The sequence below is a fragment of the Plecotus auritus genome, assembly GCF_963455305.1.
Source record: "Plecotus auritus genome assembly, chromosome: 6".
Lineage (NCBI taxonomy): Eukaryota > Metazoa > Chordata > Mammalia > Chiroptera > Vespertilionidae > Plecotus > Plecotus auritus.
Window position 1 is genome coordinate 153562500 of NC_137773.1, and position 23961 is coordinate 153586460.

The 23961-nt window shown below is 42.4% G+C and overlaps 2 protein-coding genes across 10 annotated transcripts in view; one reads left to right on the plus strand and one right to left on the minus strand.

The window, feature by feature from the left end:
* BTD (biotinidase) overlaps positions 1-4252 on the plus strand; it is a 36530-nt gene extending 32278 nt beyond the window's left edge. For all 3 annotated transcript variants that reach the window (XM_080673706.1, XM_080673708.1, XM_080673707.1), the window contains exons 3-4: positions 1696-1845; positions 2787-4252. In XM_080673706.1, the coding sequence (XP_080529832.1) occupies positions 1696-1845; positions 2787-3965 (1329 nt within the window). In that variant the 3' untranslated portion in view covers positions 3966-4252. The remainder of the gene's footprint in view (positions 1-1695; positions 1846-2786) is intronic.
* Positions 4253-20358: 16106 nt separating this feature from the next.
* ANKRD28 (ankyrin repeat domain 28) overlaps positions 20359-23961 on the minus strand; it is a 141849-nt gene continuing 138246 nt past the window's right edge. For 4 of the 7 annotated variants that reach the window (XM_080673696.1, XM_080673700.1, XM_080673697.1 and 1 more), the window contains one exon: positions 21491-23619. In XM_080673696.1, coding sequence (XP_080529822.1) covers positions 23333-23619 — 287 coding nt within the window. In that variant the 3' untranslated portion in view covers positions 21491-23332. Of the gene's footprint in view, positions 21424-21490; positions 23620-23961 lie in introns of those variants that run through there. The other 3 variants (XR_013960873.1, XM_080673699.1, XM_080673698.1) reach the window with 3 other exon arrangements.

Genomic DNA, 23961 nt, shown 5'->3' on the forward strand with positions numbered 1-23961 from the left:
ACGTGGAAGTGAATTTGTTAATAGATACAAAACTGGCCAATGTCCTGCAGGGCAGTAAAATTGGTCTTTATTAAATAGCAAAGCCAAACAGTGGTACATTCACTAGAGAAACAGTCTTTGAGTGAGGTTAATTAGTACCCTAGTTACCCTAGTATATCTTGGAAAGGCTTACATTCTCCCTCTTGCTTTATTTCCAAGTTTGCGAAAATGTTCCCTTACATTCATCTCATACTCTGCTGCAGGAGTGTCCATTGGTATAATTTTTCTGGAAAGCTATTTGGCAATGTATGTTAAGAACATACAACTTCTCCTACCCTTGACATAGTACTTTCACTTATAATCAAAGATCCAATAAAAAAAATAATCAGAGATCCAATCAAAGATTTGTGTGCAACACTCATTCACGAAGTGTTTTGAACACCCTCTATGCAGATGGTCACCACTGTGTTCTTTTTATTACAAAAATCAATTCAACCTTTCAATAGAGAATAGGCTGTGGTGTCCTCTTAAATTAAATGTGGTCATTACAAATGATATTTTAAGGTATCTTTGTAGTCTTGATTTTTATGTAGTGAGAAAGTCAAGATGGAAAACTCTTATCTCAATTAGACACACACAGAGAATGAAAATAGCCAACATATTAATAAGTATCTTTATGTCACAGGATTGTGAATTTTTTATATTTTTTGTCTTCCAAATTTTCTATAGTTAAACTTTTGAAGCTTTTATAACCAGAAAAAAATGTATAAAGAAAGTTTTCAGTGCATTCCAGAAGTAAGTGACTCATATGGCCCGTTATTTTTGATTATTCATGCCTCCTCTGCCTTCCTCCCCCCTTTCACTTTGGGGCAATGTCCCAGGCTTGACATCTGAAGCCACAGAAGTGGAGAAGAGCAGAAGCGTGAGGCCCTGGTCCTGAGAGCTGAGGGCTGTCCAGTTTGTTTGGATTTTCATAGGTTGCTGAGGCATCACCGAGAGCCCAGGTGTCTCCAGGTGTGGGAAAAGGCTTGTAGTGAGGTCAGGATTCCAAAGGGAGCCTCCTAGTGCCCAGTTGGAGAACTGCAAGTTAGAGCAAGTCCTTGTTTCTATGCTGAAATCAACACGCTTGACTCTTACCCACCAGCCCAGTGGGTCCCAGCCTTGGCTGCATGTTAGAATCACCTGGGAACATTTAAACAAACACTGTTGCCAGGACCCCATCCATAATCAATGGAAGCAGACTTGAGTGTGGACCCCAGCACTACCCCCACACAGGAGTGTTTTTCAGAAGTTCTGCATCTGATTTCAGTGCACAATGAGGTTAAAAACTACTGGGCTGGAGATTCCACATCTGTTAATGAGCCCAATACTCACGGCCTTTTGTAGTTGGCCATACCTCCTACTGCACCGCCAAGAACTCCAAAACCCTAACTGTTTCCTTGTCAAACCCCTGCTTCCTTCAACCCTCCTTCCCTGGATATGCCCCTAGGTACATGGTTGTTCCCAGAGGACTTTGTCTTTGTTCCCTCAGAATTAGGGTAAGTGAGACGGCTCCCCCAAGACTAAGTTCACCAGTTTTTAACCTCTGGGTCCTGCCTGGTACACAGCAGTTGTGATGACTGTCAGATGAATGAAGGAACGAACGAATGAATGAGTGAAGTGGTACTTCCCATGATCTGATAACATACTGTATACTTGGATGTTTTTGACTTACAGGGTGTACAGATTATAGTGTTTCCAGAAGATGGCATTCATGGATTCAACTTTACAAGAGCATCCATTTACCCATTTTTGGACTTCATGCCGTCTCCCCCGTGGGTCAGGTGGAACCCATGTCTGGAGCCCCACCGATTCAATGACACAGAGGTGTGTGAGTGCCTCAGTCGGCCAAAGGCATCCAAAATGAACCAAGCCAGGGGCCAAAAGCCAAGACATGTGAAATGAGACTGAAAGGAGACCCTAGGATCCTAAGAAATGAAACCCAAACTGCCCAAACTTCATGTGCCACACATTTATCCCATTAAAGAATGTCAGATATCATGAGCCATTCACTCACCTATGGGTCGTGCTATTTATCAGTTATGCAAGAAATACATGAATATATGCTTATAGAGCAAATAAATAAACAAATGAAAGCCAGCCTTCACTGTACCACACCCTCACCCTACTTTCCTTCCACGAGAAACTGCCATCAACAATTTGATGTGCATCCAACTATATCTGTTCTTTTCTATGAATTTTATAATTGATATCCTTTTTTAAACCTGCTATATGCTTATTCTTTTTTAACTCTTGCTATTATAAACAGTGTCTCAATGAATATCCTTGTACACATATTTTTGTAAACATGTCTAAGTTTTTCTGAAAGGTGAGAGTCCTAGAAGTGGAATTTCTCAGCAAAAGGATAGTTTAAATTGTTTTAAAGATGTTTATTTCACTTTACATCCCCAGTGACAGTGTATGAGTGCCTGTATTCCCACCCTTTTGGTCCATGTAAGATAGAATAATCTTTTGTATTTCTGCCAATCTTATGAAGGTAAAAAAATACTATTTTCATTTTCATTTCCTTAGTACTAATAAGATTGAGCATCTTCTCAGACGTGTGTTGGCCATTTGTATTTGTTCTTCTCTGAGGTCTTATCCTTTGTACACTTTCAGTAGTGGTTGCCTTTTATTGATTTATGATAGCTCTTTATATATTATAGACACAATACAGGTACTTTTCTATTTTAAAATTATATGGCCAAAGGCAGAATGTTAAAAATCCATTTACTTATACATTCGTTTATACCTTATTTCCCCTCCAGGTCCTCCAGCGCCTGAGTTGTATGGCCATCCAGGGAGGGATGTTCCTGGTGGCCAACCTCGGGACGAAGCAGCCTTGTCATCGCAGTGACCCAGGGTGCCCACGGGATGGAAGATTCCAGTTTAACACGAACGTCGTGTTCAGCAGTAACGGAACCCTCTTAGACCGCTACCGCAAATACAACCTCTACTTTGAAGCAGCTTTTGATACGCCTCCCCAAGTGGACCACATTATCTTCGATACCCCCTTTGCTGGCAAGTTCGGCATCTTTACCTGCTTTGATGTACTGTTCTTCCGCCCCGCCATCGAACTCCTCCGAGACTCCGAGGTGAAGCACATTGTGTTTCCGGCCGCCTGGATGAACCAGCTCCCACTCTTGGCAGCTATTCAGATTCAGAGTGCTTTCGCCAGAGCCTTCGGTGTCAACTTTCTGGCTGCTAACATCCACCAGCCGTCTCTGGGGATGACTGGAAGTGGCATACACACGCCTCTGAAGTCCGTCTGGCACCATGACATGGAAAACTTCACAGGTCACCTTATAATTGCCCAGGTAGCCAAAAATCCACAGGGTCTCGGTACAGAGAATGCCACAGAGAAAATGGACCCATCCCATAGCAGATTTTTAAAACTCTTGGCGGGCGATCCATACTGTGAGAAGGATTCTCAGGAAGTCCATTGTGATGGAGCCCCCAGATGGAACATGAATGCCCCTCCCATGTTTCACGCTGAGATGATGTATGACAATTTCACCCTGGTCCCGGTGTGGGACAAGGAAGGCTACCTCCGAGTGTGTGCGAATGGCCTCTGCTGCCATTTACTTTACCAGAGGCCCACTGTGTCTGAAGAGCTGTACGCCCTCGGGGTCTTCGATGGACTTCACACCGTGCACGGCACTTACTATGTTCAAGTGTGCGCGCTGGTCAAGTGTGGAGGTCTCGGCTTTGAGACCTGTGGGCAGGAGATCACAGAGGCCACGGGGTTGTTTGAGTTCCACCTGTGGGGTAACTTCAGTACTTCCTATATCTTTCCTCTGTTTCTGACCTCAGGGATGACCCTGGAAACCCCTGACCGGCTGGGCTGGGAGAATGACCACTACTTCCTGAGGAAGAGCGGACTGTCCTCTGGCCTGGTGACGGCAGCCCTCTATGGTCGGCTGTATGAGAGGGACTATGGGAAGTGAAGGCTGGGCTCTGGCTGCCACGTTCAGATAGCCCTGAACTTGCACAGGCCACGGCGCACAGCACTGGGACCACCTCTGCCCATCCTGGGGGCTGGGGGAAGAAATAGGGGAGCAGATTCCCCCAGCGTCTCTTCCTCTCCCATGAAAATTATTGAGCCATTTTTTTTTTTTTTGTATTTTCTACCCACATTTATCTTTTCCAAGCCACATCTTCCTCCAGCAAATCTCTCATTACACAATTGGCGTTGGGAGTTAAACAAAATAAATGACAGTTTATATTGTACACATCCATAAGGCAGTGGGGACTGTGTGTGTGTTTCCCTTGTTCTTAATGTTCAGTGACACCCAGGGCGTACAAGTATTTCACCGGCCTCAGACATTTTCTAAGGGAAGAAACAAACTCTCAAAGAAAGCAAAAGCTGCGTTAGAAAAGGCTGCCCTGGGCCCTCGTTCCATCCTGGGCGGCCAAACTTCTATCCAGATGAAATGCTAACACCAGAGCCACCAGAAATGTGGATTTTGAAGCAGCCTTTAAAAACAGAAGGGAAGTTTTCCTCACATCTGCCTTTCTGTCCGTGAAGGGAATGTGTCTGGCAGGACTCACAGTAACTGGAAGAAAGAGTGCAGTGCCCAGAGAGAGGGGGGCTGGAAAAAGTGCAGAAGAAAGGGCACCAGTAGGAAGGTGTGAGTAATCGGATTCTTTCTGCACAACGTGTCTCCCCCAGGGATTCCAGGGGCTTAATAAATCACACTAGCTTTGGGCAGAGCCCTACCATTGCCCAACATGCAGGATGGAATAAGGCTGGTAGAATTCAATCCTCCCTTCCCCAACCTCCCCCCCCCCCCCCCCGCCTTCCATTAGCAGAGAGACACTGTACCTCTTGCAGAGAAGTTGCCAGAACTGCCAGAACTCCCACTTTAGTCACTCATTCATTGAATCACTCAGCAGGTGTCTAGGGTCGGCGGGGGGTGGGGGGGGTGGGGAGCCCACCAGGACCAGAGCAAGGACCTCCCACATTTTATTCCAGATGCAAAACCACTGTATTCAGTGTGTGAAGACATTGTTAGGCCACTCATTTCTGTATTGCTTATATCTGACATTTCAAAGTCGATCTGACTCTATGCCTAGTAACTGTTTCCAATCATTTTTAAAGTGGAAAACGGATCATTTTTAAAGATGGATAATTAGCCGCCTGTGGTTTGCCTTTTCTATGTTGTAGCTATTTAGTTATATTCCCCCTTTTAAATTAGGTTTTAAAAAACAGCATGTGCCTATGCACAATTATGTAAGGTAAAATATGACATTTCTTCCTCACCCCCCTGCAGTGTCCCCGCCTTTTTCTGGCTTTTAGGCAGGAAAATAAAGAGCAAAGATCCTAGAGTCAGACTGGCCGGGTTTACTGTCCTGGCCTCACTGTTTACTCTTCACCACACAGACCTTGGACCATCTATTTAAACCTCATTATGACCCAGTTCTCTCATTGGGAGACTGTGCATTGAATAGTCCGTGTGGGAAGAAGAAGCGAAGTCCCTGCTGACTTCTGACTCACTGCTCGCCCACAAAGGCCTGGAATGAGTCACATCTTCAGGGAATGAGCAGGAACAGCTCAGATTCCAGAGGAAGCCCTGGGAAATCCCCCTGGAGCGGGAGCGGGACCTCTCCCACCAGACAACAGAGCTGGCCTGCCCTCCCTGGTGCAGACCCACCCCGCAGGGCTGAGCTGGCAGGAGCATGTGGCTCCGGCTGTGGCTGGCTGCCACCCACTCAGCGTCCCTGCCCCAAACCCCAGGGATCAGAAAGTATCTTAAAAATGCATATTGTTGCTTTAAGCCAAGGTGATTGAAATCAGCCTGAGAAAGAGACGGAGAGGCTAGTCCCAAATACAGACTCGGTGGAACCACTTCAGCCAATAACCATTTATGACTTTCCTGCTGGATGCACATCCCGCCCTTCGGAGCAGAGCACTAGGACTTTTCCCGAGCCACTTCCTACTGACAATTCAGAACAAATTGTTCATGAAGTAGAAACGAGGGGGAACTAAGTAACGGTGGTGAAACAAAATGATTTTTTACAATGAAAGGAGGCAGCAGCTGCCAGATGGCAGAACAAAGTAGAGGATGGGAAAATGAGTAAAATTATTTTCAGGGAAAAAAATATACACCTATGACTAATGGTTGTGATATGTTTTTGTCAACTGTGATCCTGAAATTCAGGAAACAAATGGCAATCTTGACGATAACACAGAGGCAGGAAATGAAATGTATTTTTGGTCAAATCAGACTTGGGGAAGTGGCTTGGTCCATGTGGTTTCTCATGTAGGTGCAGCTGGGCCAGTCTGTGGTTTTCCTCGCAGAGGAAGTGAGAGACAAATGAGCTGTATGCACACGGGACTTAAAAATGCCAGTTCCTAGAGAAGGCACACCACGCCCTGCTTGCAGACTGTCCAGTCCTAGCATCCACCCAGCGCCCCAGGGGAGACCCTGCCCACAGCCACTGCTGAGGGAAACCCACCTGGGCCACCTCTGACCCACAGGTGGCCCAGTTCAGTACCTGTGGCCATTGCACGTGACTCAAGAGCAGCCGGTCAGAGTGCTGTCCTGGCCCAGAAGCCCTGCTCAGAGAGCAACAAGGGTGTCAGCCACTTGGCTTTGCAATGATATTCTGAAATGCCATTAAACACCCACTAAATGAACAAACGTCTTCTCACCAAAGTGGATTTATGTATTGCAAAACTTTTTAAAAAGTTGTAATAGTGTGCAATGTTGTGCAAAAAGGCCCAGATTGAAAACAAATGCTGATGTGACAGGAAGATCTGTGAGCAGGACTGGACGCCTTAGTCTTCACTGCCAAGTCTCCTTCCTTGTGTGAGTTGCTGATTCCTACATAACAATTACCCCAAAACTTAGTGGCTTAAAACAATCACGAACGTGAGTGATTCACAGTGTCTGTGGGTCGGGCATCTGGGAGTGGATTAGCTGGTTGGTTCTGGCTCAGGGCCTCTCATGGGGCTGCAGTCAGCTGAAGGCTTCCCTGGAGTTGGAGGATGTTTTGGTAATTGTGTCCCCCGAAAAGAAATGAAGTCTGAACCCCCAGGACCTCGGAATGTGATCTTACTTGGAAATAAGGTCTTTGTAGATGGGATTCAGATGAGGTCATACCAGAGTAGGGCGACCCCTCCATCCAATATGACTGGTGTCCTTAGAAGAGAAGACACAGACACACCTCAGGCAGAGTCACCCACTAGCCCAGCGTGATGTAGACTAGGGGTTCTCACGGGGTGGTCCTAAGCCAGCAGCACCAGCAGCTCCTGGGAACTTGTTAGAAGTACAAATTCTTGGGCTCCACCCCAGACTTGCTGAATCAGAAACTTGGGGGATGGGGGTGGGGTGGGGCGGAGCCTAGCCATCTGTTTTAAGAAGCCCTCCAGGTGACCCTGATCCTAGTCATGCTGTGCATCTCCCAAAGCAGGTGTGCAGGCCTTAGTCGTCAGCGCCTCACACTAGTTCTCTGAAACAGGCAAGTGTGCCCATTTCACAGAAGAGGAAACAGGTTTGGAAGGGAAGTGCCTTGCCCAAGGCTAAACAGCACCCCAGTACAGAGTTAGAAGGTGGAATTCCCACCCCAGGATCAATGCACAGCTGGAGTTTCCAGATTACCAACCCAGAACTCCTCATCTCTTCTCCTCTCCTTGTATTAGTTTTTAACCCATTATTACCCTTTCTGCATGACATTTTGTCATCCAAATATATTGCTCTATTGTTTTATTTAACCAAAGACAAATTAGTAGGAAAATATAATTTGTAGGTAAATAAACCTGCCCTTCATGAGGTTCTGTGTAATTTTGAAAGTTCATGGAAGGCTTCCTGTGAATGTAGGAAGCTTATTGAACCAATGAGTTTATTTGCAGTTATTTTGAGAATAATCCCTTTACTCAGTTCCAGTGTGAGAACTGGCAGTGGCATGCTCTTGACATCTTTTAATCTGGAGCTTCAACATTTGAATAACATATGTAGATGGTTGCTTGTTTTTATGCTAACTGGATGTGTCTATTTCAAATCTTCTATTGCATTGAATCCTTCATGCAAGCCCGATGATTCATTTTATCAATACTTTAAGTGTTCACAATTTCTGAAATATTAGCATCTGATTTAGGCAGAATCATATCTTTGATGCTATACCCTTTAGCTTCAGGACTTGGTTTGTAGTTTATCTTCTGAATCCCAAGTCTATTGCCTTAGGATCCTGATGTGTTAACTAGAGATAGCACTACACTAAAGCAAACACACCACCTTTATCATTTCCACACTCTAAATATACCTACAGGAAGTGTAAATGATCAGCACTCTATGTTTTCTCTGGGTACTGGAACGTGATGGTTGAAATTCATACCATTGATCTGGAAAAAAATTGCAGGGTTCTAAAGCAATTCCTGAATAATCAAAGAAAGATAAAGTTACGTACAGGTGGTTTTAAAATAAGATCTGGGCATTCTAGTTCTTTAAAAATTGTTGATTCAGCAATAGATATCTTACAACTCACATTAAATCAGGTTATAAATTAAGCATTAGCTCCATGTAAATTACTGTGCTAGAAAGCATGGAGCGTGCAAAGTCACATAAGAAAAGATTGTAGCCCTAACTGGTTTGGCTCAGTGGATAGAGCGTTGGCCTGCAGACTCAAGGGTCCCAGGTTCGATTCCAGTCAAGGGCATGTACCTTGGTTGCAGGCACATCCCCAGTAGGGGGTGTGCAGGAGGCATCTGATCAATGATTCTCTCTCATTGATGTTTCTAACTCTATCCCTCTCCCTTCCTCTCTGTAAAAATCAATAAAATATATTTTAAAAAAAAGATTGTAAACTTTAGGGAGACTTAGTATCTGGTGTTCATATAAACACAGGATTGAAACACAAACACACACACACACACACACACACACACACACACACACACCCCATCCAAAACAAATCGCTGAAGGATATTCGTGACAGATTTTCCAAAAATGGCTGCAACGCTATTTCCAGCCCCATTTGCTGCTCCAGAACTTTGTTAGTCCCCATCAAGGTGTGAGGCCTGTGCTTCTTCCTTTGACCTTGGGCAGGACTCTGACCGCCTCAATGACCACAGTACAGCAGACAGGACACCGTGTGACTTCCACAGCTAGGGCATGATCCCCGGTACCGCTTCTGTTGGCTCTCTCTTGGGGCTTTCACCATTGACACCCAAACACAGGCCACGTGTGGAGACTGAGATCGAGCTCCCCAACCCGCTCAGCCCAGTGCGCTCCCTGCTGAAAGCTGAGGGACTCCTCTTGGAAGCAGGTCCCACAGACCCCCCTGAACCAACTGCCACAGCTGAGGCCTGCAGAGCAGAGGCAAGCCTCCCCCACCCTGCATGGCCCAGAGCGCATATTTGTGAGTGATTGCTGTTGGTTTAAGCCATTAAGTGGAGGTAGTTTGTTATGCAGCAAATGAGAGCCAGAACTGATTCATATCAACCATAGAAGTTGTCTTATTTAAAGAATTAAAAAAGGCCAGTGTGGCCACACTGTGTGTGGCAAGTCTTGAAGTCAGAAGGGAGGCAGGGCCTGGCCTGCCCAGGCTGTGGTGGGAGCGTGGGTTTATATGGGAAGCGTTGGAGATCATCTCTGCGGAGGCTGCCCGGGAGGAGCAAGGGGTACCAGCCCTACGCCAGACCCCACAGCCCAGGGTTCCAGAGCTGGGAAGAGAAGTCCCCATAACTTCAGGTAGTAAAATACAGCGGAGAGTGTGGCTGAGTGACAAGGGGGTGCTGCTGGAGACCCAGGTGTCCCATTTAAAGGACCAGCGCACGAACTTACCTGGACTCCCAGCAGCGGGTGGCATTGGGGGACCCAGACACATACTGGGACCAACTGGATTGTCTGGCATCAGGGCAGGAACTCGGGGGGCAGCTTTCTCCCAGGTGGGTGCTTACAGGGGTCACTGTTCCTGTGCTGGGTCCTCCCCTGTCACAGAACTGACTGGCAGCCATATCCGAGCCTCCAGGCCTCCATCACCGTGGCCCACACTGTTTGCTCCGCCCTGGTGATTCCCTGAGGCCCTGCCCCATCCAATTTGCAGCCCCACCCACCCTGTTTGCAGCAGCTTTTCCATATGAATGGCCTGTCCTAGTTCAGGCTTCAGACTTTGGTAAAATCTCTCAAACAAGCTGCACCTGGTGTCAGCGTGCCACAAACCTATCAGTAAAAGGCCCAAGACTAGGCACCAGCCTGCCTTGCTTCACAGCTGGACCTCACCTCCTGCACAGCTACTCTCACACTGCAGTCACTGCTGGTCCGCACAGCCAGCTGGCCTGGACATCAACTCCTCCCAGAGACACCAACAGCAATCAAGGCTCAACTACAAGAATGTGCACACAGCCCACACAGGGGCACACCTAGAGTGCCCAGCTCAGGTGACTGGGGAGGCTGGGCCACTAGTCCCTACAGGACCACCTGCTACACAAGGCCACTCTACCAACTCCAGGAGACAGAGTAGATCTACTTAGTACATAGAAACACACACACAGGGAAGTGGCCAAAATGTGGAGTCAAAGAAATATGTCACAAATGAAAGAAATGGAAGCAAGCAAACTACTGGATACAGAGTTCAAAACCGTTGTTATACGGTTACTCAAGGATCTTCATGAGACTTTCAAGGATTTTAGTGAGGACGTCAAAGACATGAAAAAGGACCAGTCAGAAATTAAGCATATACTAACTGAAATAAAGAACAATTTACAGGGATTCAACAGTAGAGGATTCTGAGAATCAAATCAATGATTTGGAATATGAGGAAGCAAAAAAACACCCAATAAGAAGAGCAAAAATAAAAAAGAATCCAAAAATAAGAAGAAAGTGTAAGGAGCCTCTGGGACAACTTTAAGTGTACCAACATTTCCATTATGGGGGTGCCAGAGGAAATGAGAGAGAGCAAGATATTGAAAACCTATTTGATGCACCCCTATGTTCATAGCAGCACAACTTACAATAGCTAAGATTTGGAAACAGCCTAAGTGCCCATCAGCAGATGAGTGGATTAAAAAACTGTGGTACATCTACACAATGGAATACTATGCTGCTATTAAAAAAAAGGAACTTTTACCATTTGCAACAGCATGGATGGAACTGGAGAGCATCATGCTAAGCGTCGGAAAAAGATAAATATCACATGATCTCACTCACTGTGGGATATAATGATCAACATAATTTAATGAACAAGAATACATCGATCTAGAGCAGTGGTTCTCAACCTATCTAATGCCGCGACCCTTTAATACAGTTCCTCATGTTGTGGTGACCCCCAACCATAAAATTATTTTTGTTGCTATTCATAACTGTAATTTTGCTACAGTGTTTTCCGATGGTCTTAGGCTCTACAGCAGCAGGGTCGCCTAAGACCATTGGAAAACACAGATATTTACATTATGATTCATTAACAGTAGCAAAATTACAGTTATGAAGTAGCAACGAAAATAATTTTATGGTTAGGGGTTAACCACGACACAAGGAACTGTATTAAAGGGTTGCGGCATTAGAAAGGTTGAGAACCACTGCTCTAGAGACAAATGGTAGGGGAGGGGGGTTAGAGAGCAACCAAAGGACGTATATGCATGCATATTAGCATAACCAATGGACACAGGCACTGGGGTGGTGGGGGCTTGCTTGGGCTGGGAAGGGATGGGGGAGAGGTCAATTGGGGGGAAAAAGGAGACATATGTAAAACTTTAGACAATAAAAAATAAATAAATAAAAGAAAACCTATTTGAAGACATAATGACAGAAAACTTCCCCTACCTGGTGAAAAGAAATAGACTTACAAGTCCAGGAAGGACAGAGAGTCCCAAACAAGAAGAACCCAAAGAGGCCACACCAAGACACATCATAATTAAAATGCCAAGGGTTAAAGACAAAGAGAGAATCTTAAAAGCAGCAAGAGAAAAAGTTAGTTACCTACAGGGGAGTGTACTCATACGACTGTCAGCTGATTTCTCAACAGAAACGTCTCAACAGAAATATTCAAAGTGATGAATAGCAAGGACTTATAACCAAGATTACTATACCCAGCAAAGTTCTCATTTAGAATTGAGGGTCTGATAAAGAGCTTCACAAACAAGAAAAAGCTAAAGGAGTTCATCACCACCAAACTAGTATTATATGAAATGTCGACGGTATTATTGAAGAAAGAGGAGGAGGAGGAGGAGGAGGAGGAGGAGGAGAAAGGATGAAAAATATGAACAATAAAATGGCAACAAATACATAATTATCAACAATAGAATCTAAAAATAAAAATAAATGAACATCATACACCTATGGATGAGGACAGTGGGGGGGAGGTAAGGGCAGAAGATGGGGTGGGAACTGGGGGGAGGGGAGCTATGGGGGGAAAAAGGAGAAACAATTGTAATAATCTGAATAAAGATTAAAATAAAATAAATAAATAAATAAATAAATAAAAATAAAATAAAAAAATAAACGAACAAAGAATCTAATGAACAAAATAAACTGGTGAATAAAACAGAATTGGAGGCATGAAAGCATGGAACAGACTGACGAATCTCAGAGGGAAGGGGGTGGGAAGATATTAACCAAAGATCTTCCAGATCTTACCTATGGACACAGACAGTAGGATGGTGAAGGCTGGGGTGGGGTGGGACCTGGGTGGAGGGGGGCAATGGGGGGAAAAAGGGGGAACATCTGTAACACTCTCAACAATAAAGATTGAAAAATAAAAGTTTTTAAAGTAATTTTAAAATGTATACTAAAATAGCAATTTAAGATGACTTGTGGAAGGGCAATTATGGGTCAAAGAAATACAGAGGCAAAGATATAGTAAGAGCCATTATTATAAATGAATTCAAAAAGGATGAAGAATCTGATTTGCAATTAATTGGGCCCCCCTGTATTCTACGGGCCTCTGTAAAGTTCTGTTTCAGACCTTTCCTAGGGAGGGGCAATATATGTTGAATATGTAACATGAACATATGTCACCAGATTTGTTCCTGCAAAGCAGTGCAACAAATAAATAAAACAAGAAATTAAATAGCATTTTAAAACACGAGCTTGAGAGTCCGGCGAACAGGCCTCACTTCCTCCTAACTTGCTGGGAGTCCGTGGGCACCTTCCTTCCCTCTGCAGGCCTAAATTCCTGTCTCTGTGAGATGACTTCAGCTCCAACACCTTTGGAGCCGCTCATTCCTTTCCCTCAGTTCTTTCTAATAGTAAATAAGGAAGCAAACAGCAACCACACAGACAGGGAAGCGCTTTTTATAGAACACTGTAAAACAAAGACTTCATGTGTAACATGAATCATCTCTCCCCCAGGCTGGAGGCTCCTCTCCCTTCCCAACGCATTGGCTGAATGTTTTGATTTTCATAATCAGTGTTGTGATGATCTATTGCTAAGTAACGGAACCACTCTGAAACTCAGTGACTTGAAATAACCACTTTAGCTGGCTCCTGAGTCTGTGGGTGGGTCAGGGATTGGGGAAGGGCACGCTTGTGGGGCTTGGCTCTTCCAGCTGCAGTGGCTGGGCTGCAGGACCCACTTGGGAGACGGTTTCCCCACTCCCGTGCCTGGCACACTACAGGCTCTGCTGGGCCTCTCCAGCAAGATGGTCTCAGAACAGTCAGACTGCAGACAGGACATCTGAGGGTTCCCAGAGAATGTGAAGGAGACAGGAGGGGGAAGCTGCCAGCTCCAGATGGCTGGGGCCAGAGATGGGCACAGTGGCACTTCTGTAAAATTGCTACAGAGACCACCTATAGTTTATGGGAGGAAACACAGACCCCACCCATTGGTGGGAGGAATGTAAAAAAATCAGTGGGCTAATTTTTTTTAACTGTTTTTATTGATATCAGAGAGGAAGGGAGAGAGAGAAACATCAGTGATGAAAGAATCATTGACCAGCTGCCTTCTGCAAGCCCCTCACTGGGGATCAAGCTTGCAACCAGGCATGTGCCCTGAGAATCCAACTGTGATCTCCTGGTTCATGGGTTGATGTTCAACCACTGAGCCATGCCTGCCGGTCCTGTGGTCTAATTTTAATTCTCACTCAAAGTAGGCTGCTATATTGATATCAATTTATACTTGAGTGCTTCCTATTGCCCGACCTAGTGACTCATGTAATCTTTTCAATAACTATGAGATATCTTTACTATTCCCATTTTACAGATGAGGAAGCTAAGACACAGAAAAGCTAAACACTCAGCTTTATATGCCAGGTTTTGAACCCAGGCAGTGTGTACATGCATAGCTTTTTGATCACTTACTGTGTGTTACTCCCTTTCCTCTGAACACTTTGAAGGCATCGACTCATCTTCACTGAGACCATGGAATGCTCCCATCTGCATTTGACAGGGTTGACGAGCTCAGAGGTTGTCTAACCGGCCAAAAGTCACCCAGGTGGACTCCACAGCTCTGCTGCCTTCCACTCATCACATGGGGTTCTATGTATTTGTCCTCATGTCCAGTTCTCCCTCAGGTGGCGAACTCCACTGGGGCTGAGACGGAGCAACTTTCTCGGCACCTGGAACACTCTCAGTGCTTGAATCGAGGTTGTAAGGTTGAGGGCATCTTCAACACGAGGAAGCCATTAACACCATGTGTATTTATTACTTTGTTTATGTAGCTATGTTGACATGGAAAAAATTTTATAATATGGCAAGTAAAAAAGCAGGTTACAAATACAATTTTGAAAACATGGCTCCTGTTCTGTTACAGATTTTGAAAAATAAAATCACTTTTAGTGTTTCTTGTGATTTCAGTGGTAAAATGATGGATGGCTTTGTTGTACCCTTTTTGCTTATCTTCCTAAATTTTTTACTATAATGTATTACTTTGTAATAAGAAAAATGTCACTGAATGTTCAATGTGAAATCGACACATGCTTTCTTTACTTTATAATAACTTTTCTCAAACTCAATACCATAAGCAAAATATTGCCTTTTATACAAAACTGAATTTTTCCATAGACTTCCCTTGAAATGTAGCGTCTACCCTGGTAAATATGTAATATGCTTACATCTACTTTTGTATTTCCTTGTCCTTTGCAGCCATATAAATTTGGGGACAATCTAAGCTAATAATTGTTTTACATTTGTGAGGAGGAAGCAGAAAAGAGGTAGTATAGATAGGGAAGGCTGCTGAATGGGTATGTGGGAAGAATTGCTTAAAATGTTAGATCCAAATAACATGTCATTTTAAAACATTAAATCATTACCATTTTGAAACATTTTTAATGATTAAAAATACATGCTTAGCCCGACTAGTGTGGCTCAGTGGTTGAGCATCGACCTATGAACCAGGTGGTTAGTTTGATTCCCCGTCAGGGCACAAGCCCGGGTGGTGGGCTTGATCCCCGATGGGGTGCATGCAGGAGGCAGCTGAGCAATGATTCTCTCTCATCACTGATGTTTCTCTCTCTCTTCTTCTCCCTTTCTCTCTGAAATCAATAAAAAATGTATTTTTAAAAAATACATGCCTATATAATTTTCTATGTAACGCCTCCTGTGTTTTTAGAAAACTGTTTTAGCTTTCACCCTTTTAAGAGCCACAATGACAAAACATCCCTCCGCATCTAGTGGACCAGTGCTCAGCAGAGCATAAGCATTCAAGGTATTTATGGAATACCTTAATTTTGCCATAATTTCTTTAGTGCTGACGCTCTCCTTCCCACCAACTGGGTTTATGAGAGGGGTAGTAGGTGAATCAATTGCCACAAACCAGAGAAAGCTCTGGGTGTGTTCGATTAACCAAGTGCAAAACAAGTCACAGATTTGGGTTACTTTTCATGGCCATGAGCACGAGTTGCAGGTTTAACAAATCAGTTTTAAATGTGAAGGCTCATATTATTTGAAGCAAATTCCAGATATCATGATCATTTCATTTGTAAATATTTCAGCATCTCTAAAGATAAGGACTATTTTTAAAAGCATAACCACATTATTATTATTATCACACCTAGAAGAAATGGACAATACTTCCTTAATACGGTCAGTACTCAGTATTCAGGTTTCTAATAGTTTCAAATATCTTGTTTTCCACATTTTATTGAGCTATAATTTAAATACCATAAAATTCACTGCTTCACAGTGTACAAATAAATGGTTTTTAGTATATTCACAGCCATGCAACCATAATCACTACTCTTAGAACATTTTATCCCCAAAAGAAACCGCTCTACCCAGCTACTTCCACTCCTCCTTCCCTCGTCCTTTGGCAACCACTAATATACTTTTCATCTCCATGGATTTACCTGTTCTGAACACGTTATGTAAATGGAATCATACAAGATGTGGCCTTTTGCGCCTATCTTGTTTCCTTCAGCATACTTACATGTGTAACATGTACTTCATTCTTTTTTTTATGGTTGAATGTTTCATTGTATGGATATACCATGTTTTATTTATTCCTTCATCAGTTGATAAAAATTGGGTTGTTTCCACATTTTGGCTATTATGGATAATGCTTCTGTGGGCTTTCACACAAAGTTTTTGTGTGAACATGTTTTTAATTCCAGTGTAATTGCTGCGTCATATGGTAAGTCTAGGTTTAATTATTTAAAGAACTGTCTACTGTTTTCCTGGGGATGGCATCATTTTATATCCCTATGAGCAATGTATGAGGGTTTAAATTTTTCCACATGCTCGCCAGTGCTTATTGTCTGTTTTTCTGTTGTTATTTTTATAGCCATCCTGGTGGCTGTGGTTTCTCATCATGGTTTTGATTCCCATTCCCCTGATGGCAAATGATGTTGATGATCTTTTCAAGGGCTTATTGGCTATCTGTATATCTTCTCTAAAGAAATTATTAAAATCATGTACCAATTTTAAAAACTGAATTATGTCTTTTCATTATTGAGTTGTAGGAATTCTTCGTATACTCTGGATATTAAGACTCCTATTAGATACTAGAGGCCCGATGCATGAAATGCGTGCAAAAGTAGGCCTTCCTTCCCCTGGCTGCAGGCACTAGCTCCCCTCTGGCACCCAGGACCCGGACTTCCCTCACAGGCCCCCCCCCCCCCCCCCCCCCCGGCTTCGTCCGGAAGGACGTCTGGTCTAATTAGCATATTACTCTTTTATTATTATAGATATAACTTGCAAATATTTTCTCCATTCTGCTGTTTTAACTTTCTTGATAGTGTCTTTTGGTGCACATAAGTTTTTAATTTTGAAGAAGTCTAATTTATCTGTTTTCCTTTGGTTGTTTGCTCTTTAGGCACCATGCCCAAGAAACCATACCTAACCCAAGGTCATAGATTTACACTATTTTCTTCTAAAGTTTATCTCTTACATTTAGGTGTATGATCCATTTAAAGTTAATTTTTGTATATTAGTAAGATAGGGGTCCAAATTCATTCCTTTTGCTTGTGGACATCTAGCTGTCCCAGCATCATTTGTTGAAAGAATATTCTTTCCCCGCTGTATTGTCTCGGTACCCTTTTTGAAATCTATTGACCAAAGATGTATGAGTTATTTCTAGACTCTCAATCCTATTGATCTATGTCTATCCTGATTGCTGTAGCTTTGTAGTAAGTTTTGAAATTGTGAAACATGAGTCCTCTTTGTTCTTCTGTATTAAAATTGTTCGGGCTATTCTGGGTCCTTTGCGGGTCCACAGGAATTTAGTCAGCTTGTCAATTTTGGGAGGTGGCCAACTATTACATTAGCATAAAGACCAAGTTTTAGAGCATAGTGCTAACCTGTCCAACCCCAAGCATTGTACCATCTTCAATTTTATCTGAAGGCAAAGCAAGTTACATGCCATGGACTGGGGATGGCTGAGCCAGGGCACATCTAAGAAACACTTTTCATCAACCCAGATCCCCTCTCTTCAAATGACAAGTGATCCTCAGGTTTACTGATGACATGCTTTTGGCTTAACCTTAGCAGAACTCTCAGATTTGCTTTTGTGGATTAGCTTAACATCTCTATCCTTTCTTGCTTTTAATAGTATGTTACTTCCACATTCTTCCCCTTTTACAGCAAAATCTTATGGTGTCTCATATCAACAATTTTGTTTGTGCAATCCGCTAGCGCATAATGGGCAAGGTATTCTTTTAGCCTCAACACTCTCCCCACCCCTGCCCCGTTCCATCCCCTCTACATCAAAATCTCAAGTAGCTCTCCAGCTATTCTCACAAATCTTTTTCTGCAGAGCAGTCACAATATGATCTCTTTCTTGTCTGTCTCCCTGACTAAAACAAGCTTCCTGAAGACAGGGACTTCTTAAGGTTCATCATTATATCCCTGGTGTAGCTCTAGTATTTAAAAAGTGCTTGCTGCTGAGTTTGTACCCAAGAAATGTTTGCTGAAGGTCTAAATAGGCCTGCATTTCAATTCTAATTAAGAGAGATGACAGATAATCCTTAGAAAGGCCAGAAGAGTGAAAAAACCACAAAGTAATGAGAAATAACACAAAAAGGAGGAAGCAGGGGAATGGAGACTTATACAAGTGCTGGAGAGGGTAAGATGTAAATAATCTAGATAGTGGAGAACTTTAGACACCAACTTTTTTTGTATTAAAAGTAGTCACCAGCCAAGCTTTACTTTATATCTTGCGGGAGATTCGGCTGATTTGGAAGGGATGGTCACAGTAAGATGAGAAGGGACTGGTGCCATATTCTTCTGGATTTTCAGGTAGGCAAAAGGTTGGCTCTTCCTCTTTGGAAGAGCAAATCGAAGACCTAACAATCAGTTCCACACTGCCAAGGAAGAACTTTCTAATTCAAAACACATTTTTGCTGCCCAGTTTTATCAAATGAACCACTACACCAGAAGGGGTACCATAAGAAGGGAAGGAGCAGGCAGAAAGCAAAGACTACCAACCATGCCATGGATAAATGGAAACCAATGACAAGCTAGTTGGCTTATCATTTCAGGGCTAAATGAACTGTGGAAACTGGACTCAAACTCTCCTTTCCCAATGGGCAGAGTCAAGCTGCCCCATTCCACCCAGGCTGGGCTTGGCCATGTGACTTGCTTTAGCCAACGGAGTATTGCCACATGAGATACATGCAGAGGCATAACGGGGTGTGTGTGGTCAGCCTTGCCATCTTGTGCTTGTCATCACCTCAGAACTTCTGGACAACTTTAGTTGGAGTAGACCCAAGCCTACTTCACAGCAAGTAGTCAAACCCAGCCAGAGCTCCAGTTTGAAGCAGTGTCACCCCACCAAGCTTGTAAGCCAACCTGCAAAAGTATCAGGATGATTGTGTTGCTGTCATCCTCTTCGGCTTCATCACGAGGCAAATTTCGTTACCTCTTCCTTTACTGCTGTCTGTGCAGAGCCCAGCACAGTTCGTTACATAGCAGGTGTTCAACAGACGTCTGCTGTGGTCATATTTGTGTTTCTTCTAAAATTAGTGACCTAGGAGAAGAAAACTGAAAGGAACTTATGTGGTTCAATTGCAAAATCATCCATTTCACTGAGGACCAGAAAGCATGTTAGAGGTCAGTAGGTAGTTAAAGCACTGACTGGGGAAATGACTGCCTGGACTTGAATCTAGGCTTCACAAATTACTTACTGGCCAACAGACCTTGGGTAAAAGTTCTGTCACCTCTCTGCCTCATTTTGCATCTGTTCAATGGTGCTATTAATAGTACCTACCTCATAGGACAATTGTGTGGATTAAGAGATGTATTTCAAGTACTTACGACCTTGTCTATCTACATGATAAACACTGAATAGGCATTTTGTTATTACCAGCATAAGATAATTTTGAGCAAGGTTATTAAAGTCCTCTTTGCCGCTCTACCGATAGTCTATTTATAGTACTTCTCACTTTTGTTATCTCTGTACATATTTATGATTAGCTCTTTTGTAGGTTTTTATGATCTTTTTATGCTCAGAAGTGCTAAGTGCTGATATCTGCTTCAATCTATCCCCCTCCACCAACCATTTTCATCCTGGATTTCATTTGCGCCCCTCTCCCCCTGCTCAAATCCTGCTAAACGTCCAGCCCAAATGCCACCTCTTCCATGAAACCTGTTCTGACCTTCCTTCCCAAAGGGGTCTGTTCTCTGAACTGCCTTAGCGATTCCTTTTTACTTCAATTATATTTCTATACTTTCGACTTTCAGGTATATGCCTTCCCACAACGAAATTATAAGCTCCTAGAGGACAAGACCACAATTTCTAGGGCATTTTCTGCCCATTCTCACCCTCAAGTATATGGCAAGCAAGCAATCAATAAATATATGTTGAATGAATATATATAAAAAACCCACTTAGATAGGTTCATCAAAATTCCAAAAGAGCATTATTGAAAAATCAAGTTTTCTAAAGAAAGATAAACTTGTAACAGAACACTAATTAGACATTAAAAGATAAAAAAGTTTGCATGTAAAAAAGAAAGACACTCGATTTATTGCATTAAAAAACTTTATTTCATTTAAAAGGTTCCAATATAAGCCAAATTAAACCCCAAATTGACAGCTACATGTAGAGATCTCCTGAACTAAATGGCACTGTTTGAGTCGAGTGTCTTGTGAAAGGAGGCCATCTGCTGTTACCACCATTTCCCCCAAAGTAGTTGTAGAGCAGAAGCTGGTATTATGAAAATACACATCAGATATTTCGGATGTCATCTTTCATGCAGAATTTAAAAGCAAACAGGCTTTTCTGTTCGTGCAAGGATAAACCACTACAGAGCAGGGCCTGAATGCTGTCAACATACAAGGTGTAACTATAAAGGAACTTACTGTGGTGCTGTGTTCATTCATTCAAGTCGTCCAAGCACTAACTCCAACATGACTTATGCTGTTCAGATATCACTTGGGATAGCACTTTGGGCTTCCCCTCATCAGGTGCAGACCAAAGGAAGTGGTTGATCAAGCTGGGGTATAGACTATCACAAAATGGGATCACAAAGCAATGAAATAGTTTTCCTAGTGGACAAACAATCCAAAGAACCACATCACCAATATTTTCACTAATAGCATCATTTACACAGAGTGATGCAAGATCTAAGTTCTGATATGTGTGAGGACAAATTAAAAACAGCTGGTTACTTTATAGTTACACCTTGGATTTCACCAGATATGGAAAATCTAACAGCGTGTCTAACGAGTCCTTCTGGAAAACAGCGCAGGTAAGTCAAACACAGCCTGAAAGAGAGAAGACATGGCAGAGGGCACGAGGATCAGCATTTCAACGTTCTGTGTTCTCTTGGAGGACAGACCCGGCCCAGGTTACAGAAGTGACCGGGAGGGAGGCTTCAGCTCCATCTAAGGAAGACCTTGCTAACAGTTAGAGCTGCTCAACAACTGAATGGACTGCGAGGTGAGGTAGAGTCACTGGAAGTGTTCAAGGTGGAAAGATCACCCTTGGAGAAGGGACTCCTGCATTTGTTAAGAGGTTAGACTGGATGAACCTCAGGTCTCTTTCAATTCTGAGATTCTAGAAAATTCCCTCAGGGAATTCAGAAGAGAATTCCTAAAAGGAAAGAGAAAGCACACATATGTATACTTTTAGAATCCTCTTGATTTTTTTTTTCTTTTTTCAAAAGGTACAATAGAAAATGTAGTCTGCTGTCTTTAAAATGCATTTTCACCTTCCTACCACTAATAATTAGGAAGTGTCCTTTATGACTTTTTATATTATAAAGAAAAGATGGATGATTACATTTATAATTTCTGTAAATATTTTAGAAAAAATGCTTAAAATCTAGTAGTCAATGCCCTAGAAATTTTATAGATTTTTAGGTCATATGCACAGATACAAATACATTATTCATTAAATACAACTCACATCTGTGTTTTATTATACTCTAAAATATACAGGAATCTCGATGTACTGAAAGAGTGCAAGTAAGTACAGTATTCAAGCAGTCACTATTTCTATGTACATGCTCATTAATTCTTCAAAAACCCCACAAAATTATCAAATAGATCAAAATACTGTTCTGTGTTTTCACACTTTATATTCAGAAAAACCAGCTGATAATTTACAGTGTCATAAAGTTTCCAGTTTTACAATACAAAAAAGATAAATGAAATTGGGTATCATTTTGTGAAAATTTATGGAACTTTACCCAGACCTGTAAGACCCCCTACATGTGTGAAATCATTCTCACTGGGAAAGCAACAGTTACAGTAAATGCAGAACCATGTAAACTGTTTAAAAGCCTAAATGTCAGCCCTCTCTCCCTCCCTCTCTCTCTCTGTTATTTGAAAGGCAATCTTCCAATTTGGCAGGCAATTGCTTCTTTCTCCCAAATCTGAATAGGACCTAAGGATTTTAGTATTTTAAATTTTGCCCAATATGCAAATGACTTCTAAGAGACCTAATGATGTTAATGTATCAATAACAAGTGATTTGATTCTTCACTAAACAATGACAACAAACACACCCCGATCCACATGGAGGCACAAAAGTAGCAAGTGATGAAGGTGTACCATCCAAAGTAGTGAGGTCGAAAACTTCCCCAGGACCACTTAGCTGCAATAGGGTGAAAATAACCTAATTTTGGATTTTCTAAAATTTTCTTCTAGGAAATTCTTTACATTTTCAAACAAAAATAGTTCAATTTAAAATCTAAACCATTCAGAACTGGGCAACAGTAGCCTGAACCCAATTTATCTCATGTCTACATCACAAGTATTTTCACCCTTACTGCACCCAGTCAGCTGGTTTTCAATTCTAATATTATAAAACTTGGAATTTTAAAAATTTTATGTAAAAGAAAAAAATGTAAAAATACATCTGCTTTCTCTCATGGTTTATACAGGGTTCAAAGGCTTTCAGATGTTTTCTCTAAAAAGAAAAAAAATCAACATTTAAAACCAAATCTCAGCTTCATTTTCAGACTATCAAAGTTTGGTTTAGATAATGTTTCATTTCACCTACTCCAGTTTCCACCAAATGGCATTCTATTAGAAAGCCTTTAAGTTATTTGGTCCTTTGGCAATTTGCTGTGCACATAATGCCTACTGTACCAAACTTTTATTGCCCTTAAATTTAATTGTAGTTCTATTGATAACATTTAAATCTAGTGTCCTTATCTCTTCTTTTATAATAGTGTTGCTTGTGTAAGCAGATTAGGGTGCACAGTGTCCCAAATTATTCCTGGCACTGCAAAACCAAATTAAACAATTCCACAAAGCAATCTGACACCAAAGTATTTTCCTCTGGTCAAGTCTATTTCAAGACTCTAGAGGTTCCTTTTGCAAAACTTGCCTTTAAAAGTCTTCTTCCTAATGTCGTCACATTTCTTATATTCACTCACTCTGCGATCTTTCCTCTTAGGTTGAGTTTGTATGTGAATAAGAAAGTGCCCTTTTCCTGAAAAAGCACAGTTTGAAGTTAGTGTCAGAACTCTCTCCTTAGACACTGGCTCAGCCTCTCAGTAGGTCTCTGAATCGGAGTCATTGAGCTCGTCCACATCGGCGTATAAGTACTCCGGCTCCCCGCTAATGTTGTTGAAACTGCAATAGGAGCTAGGTTCATTCCTCATGATGGGCAAGGCTTCAAAGCTGACTGTTTTTGAGGTGTTGGTGTAACGATTAATGGCATTGAATGTCAGGGATGATAAAGGGCTACTTGATGAGACAGGCATCATGGTGGCCAAAATGAGAGCTAGGCAATCAGCCACATCCTTATTGGGAGCACAGGCCAAAGCTGGGGTATAGCCTAGAATTAAAGATAAGATTTAAAAAAGTTAAACATCCCGAGACTCACTTAGCTAATATAAGGAAATAAGCCTAAAGGCCTTCAACTTTAGATATGTTTTCAATTACTTGCCTTATACTGAATTGGTTTCATTAAAATGATTCAGACATTACCAATATGTAGAAAAGAGAAAGGTCATAGAAATCTAGAGCAGAAGACTTTTAGACTACATTATAGAAGAGGAAACTGAGGCCCAGAGATGGATGATTTCCCCAAGATATCACAATGTATCCACAGACATCTGAATTCATAGAAGATACTGGGATAGACACACAATCGACATAAAAAAAGCAAACTATATAC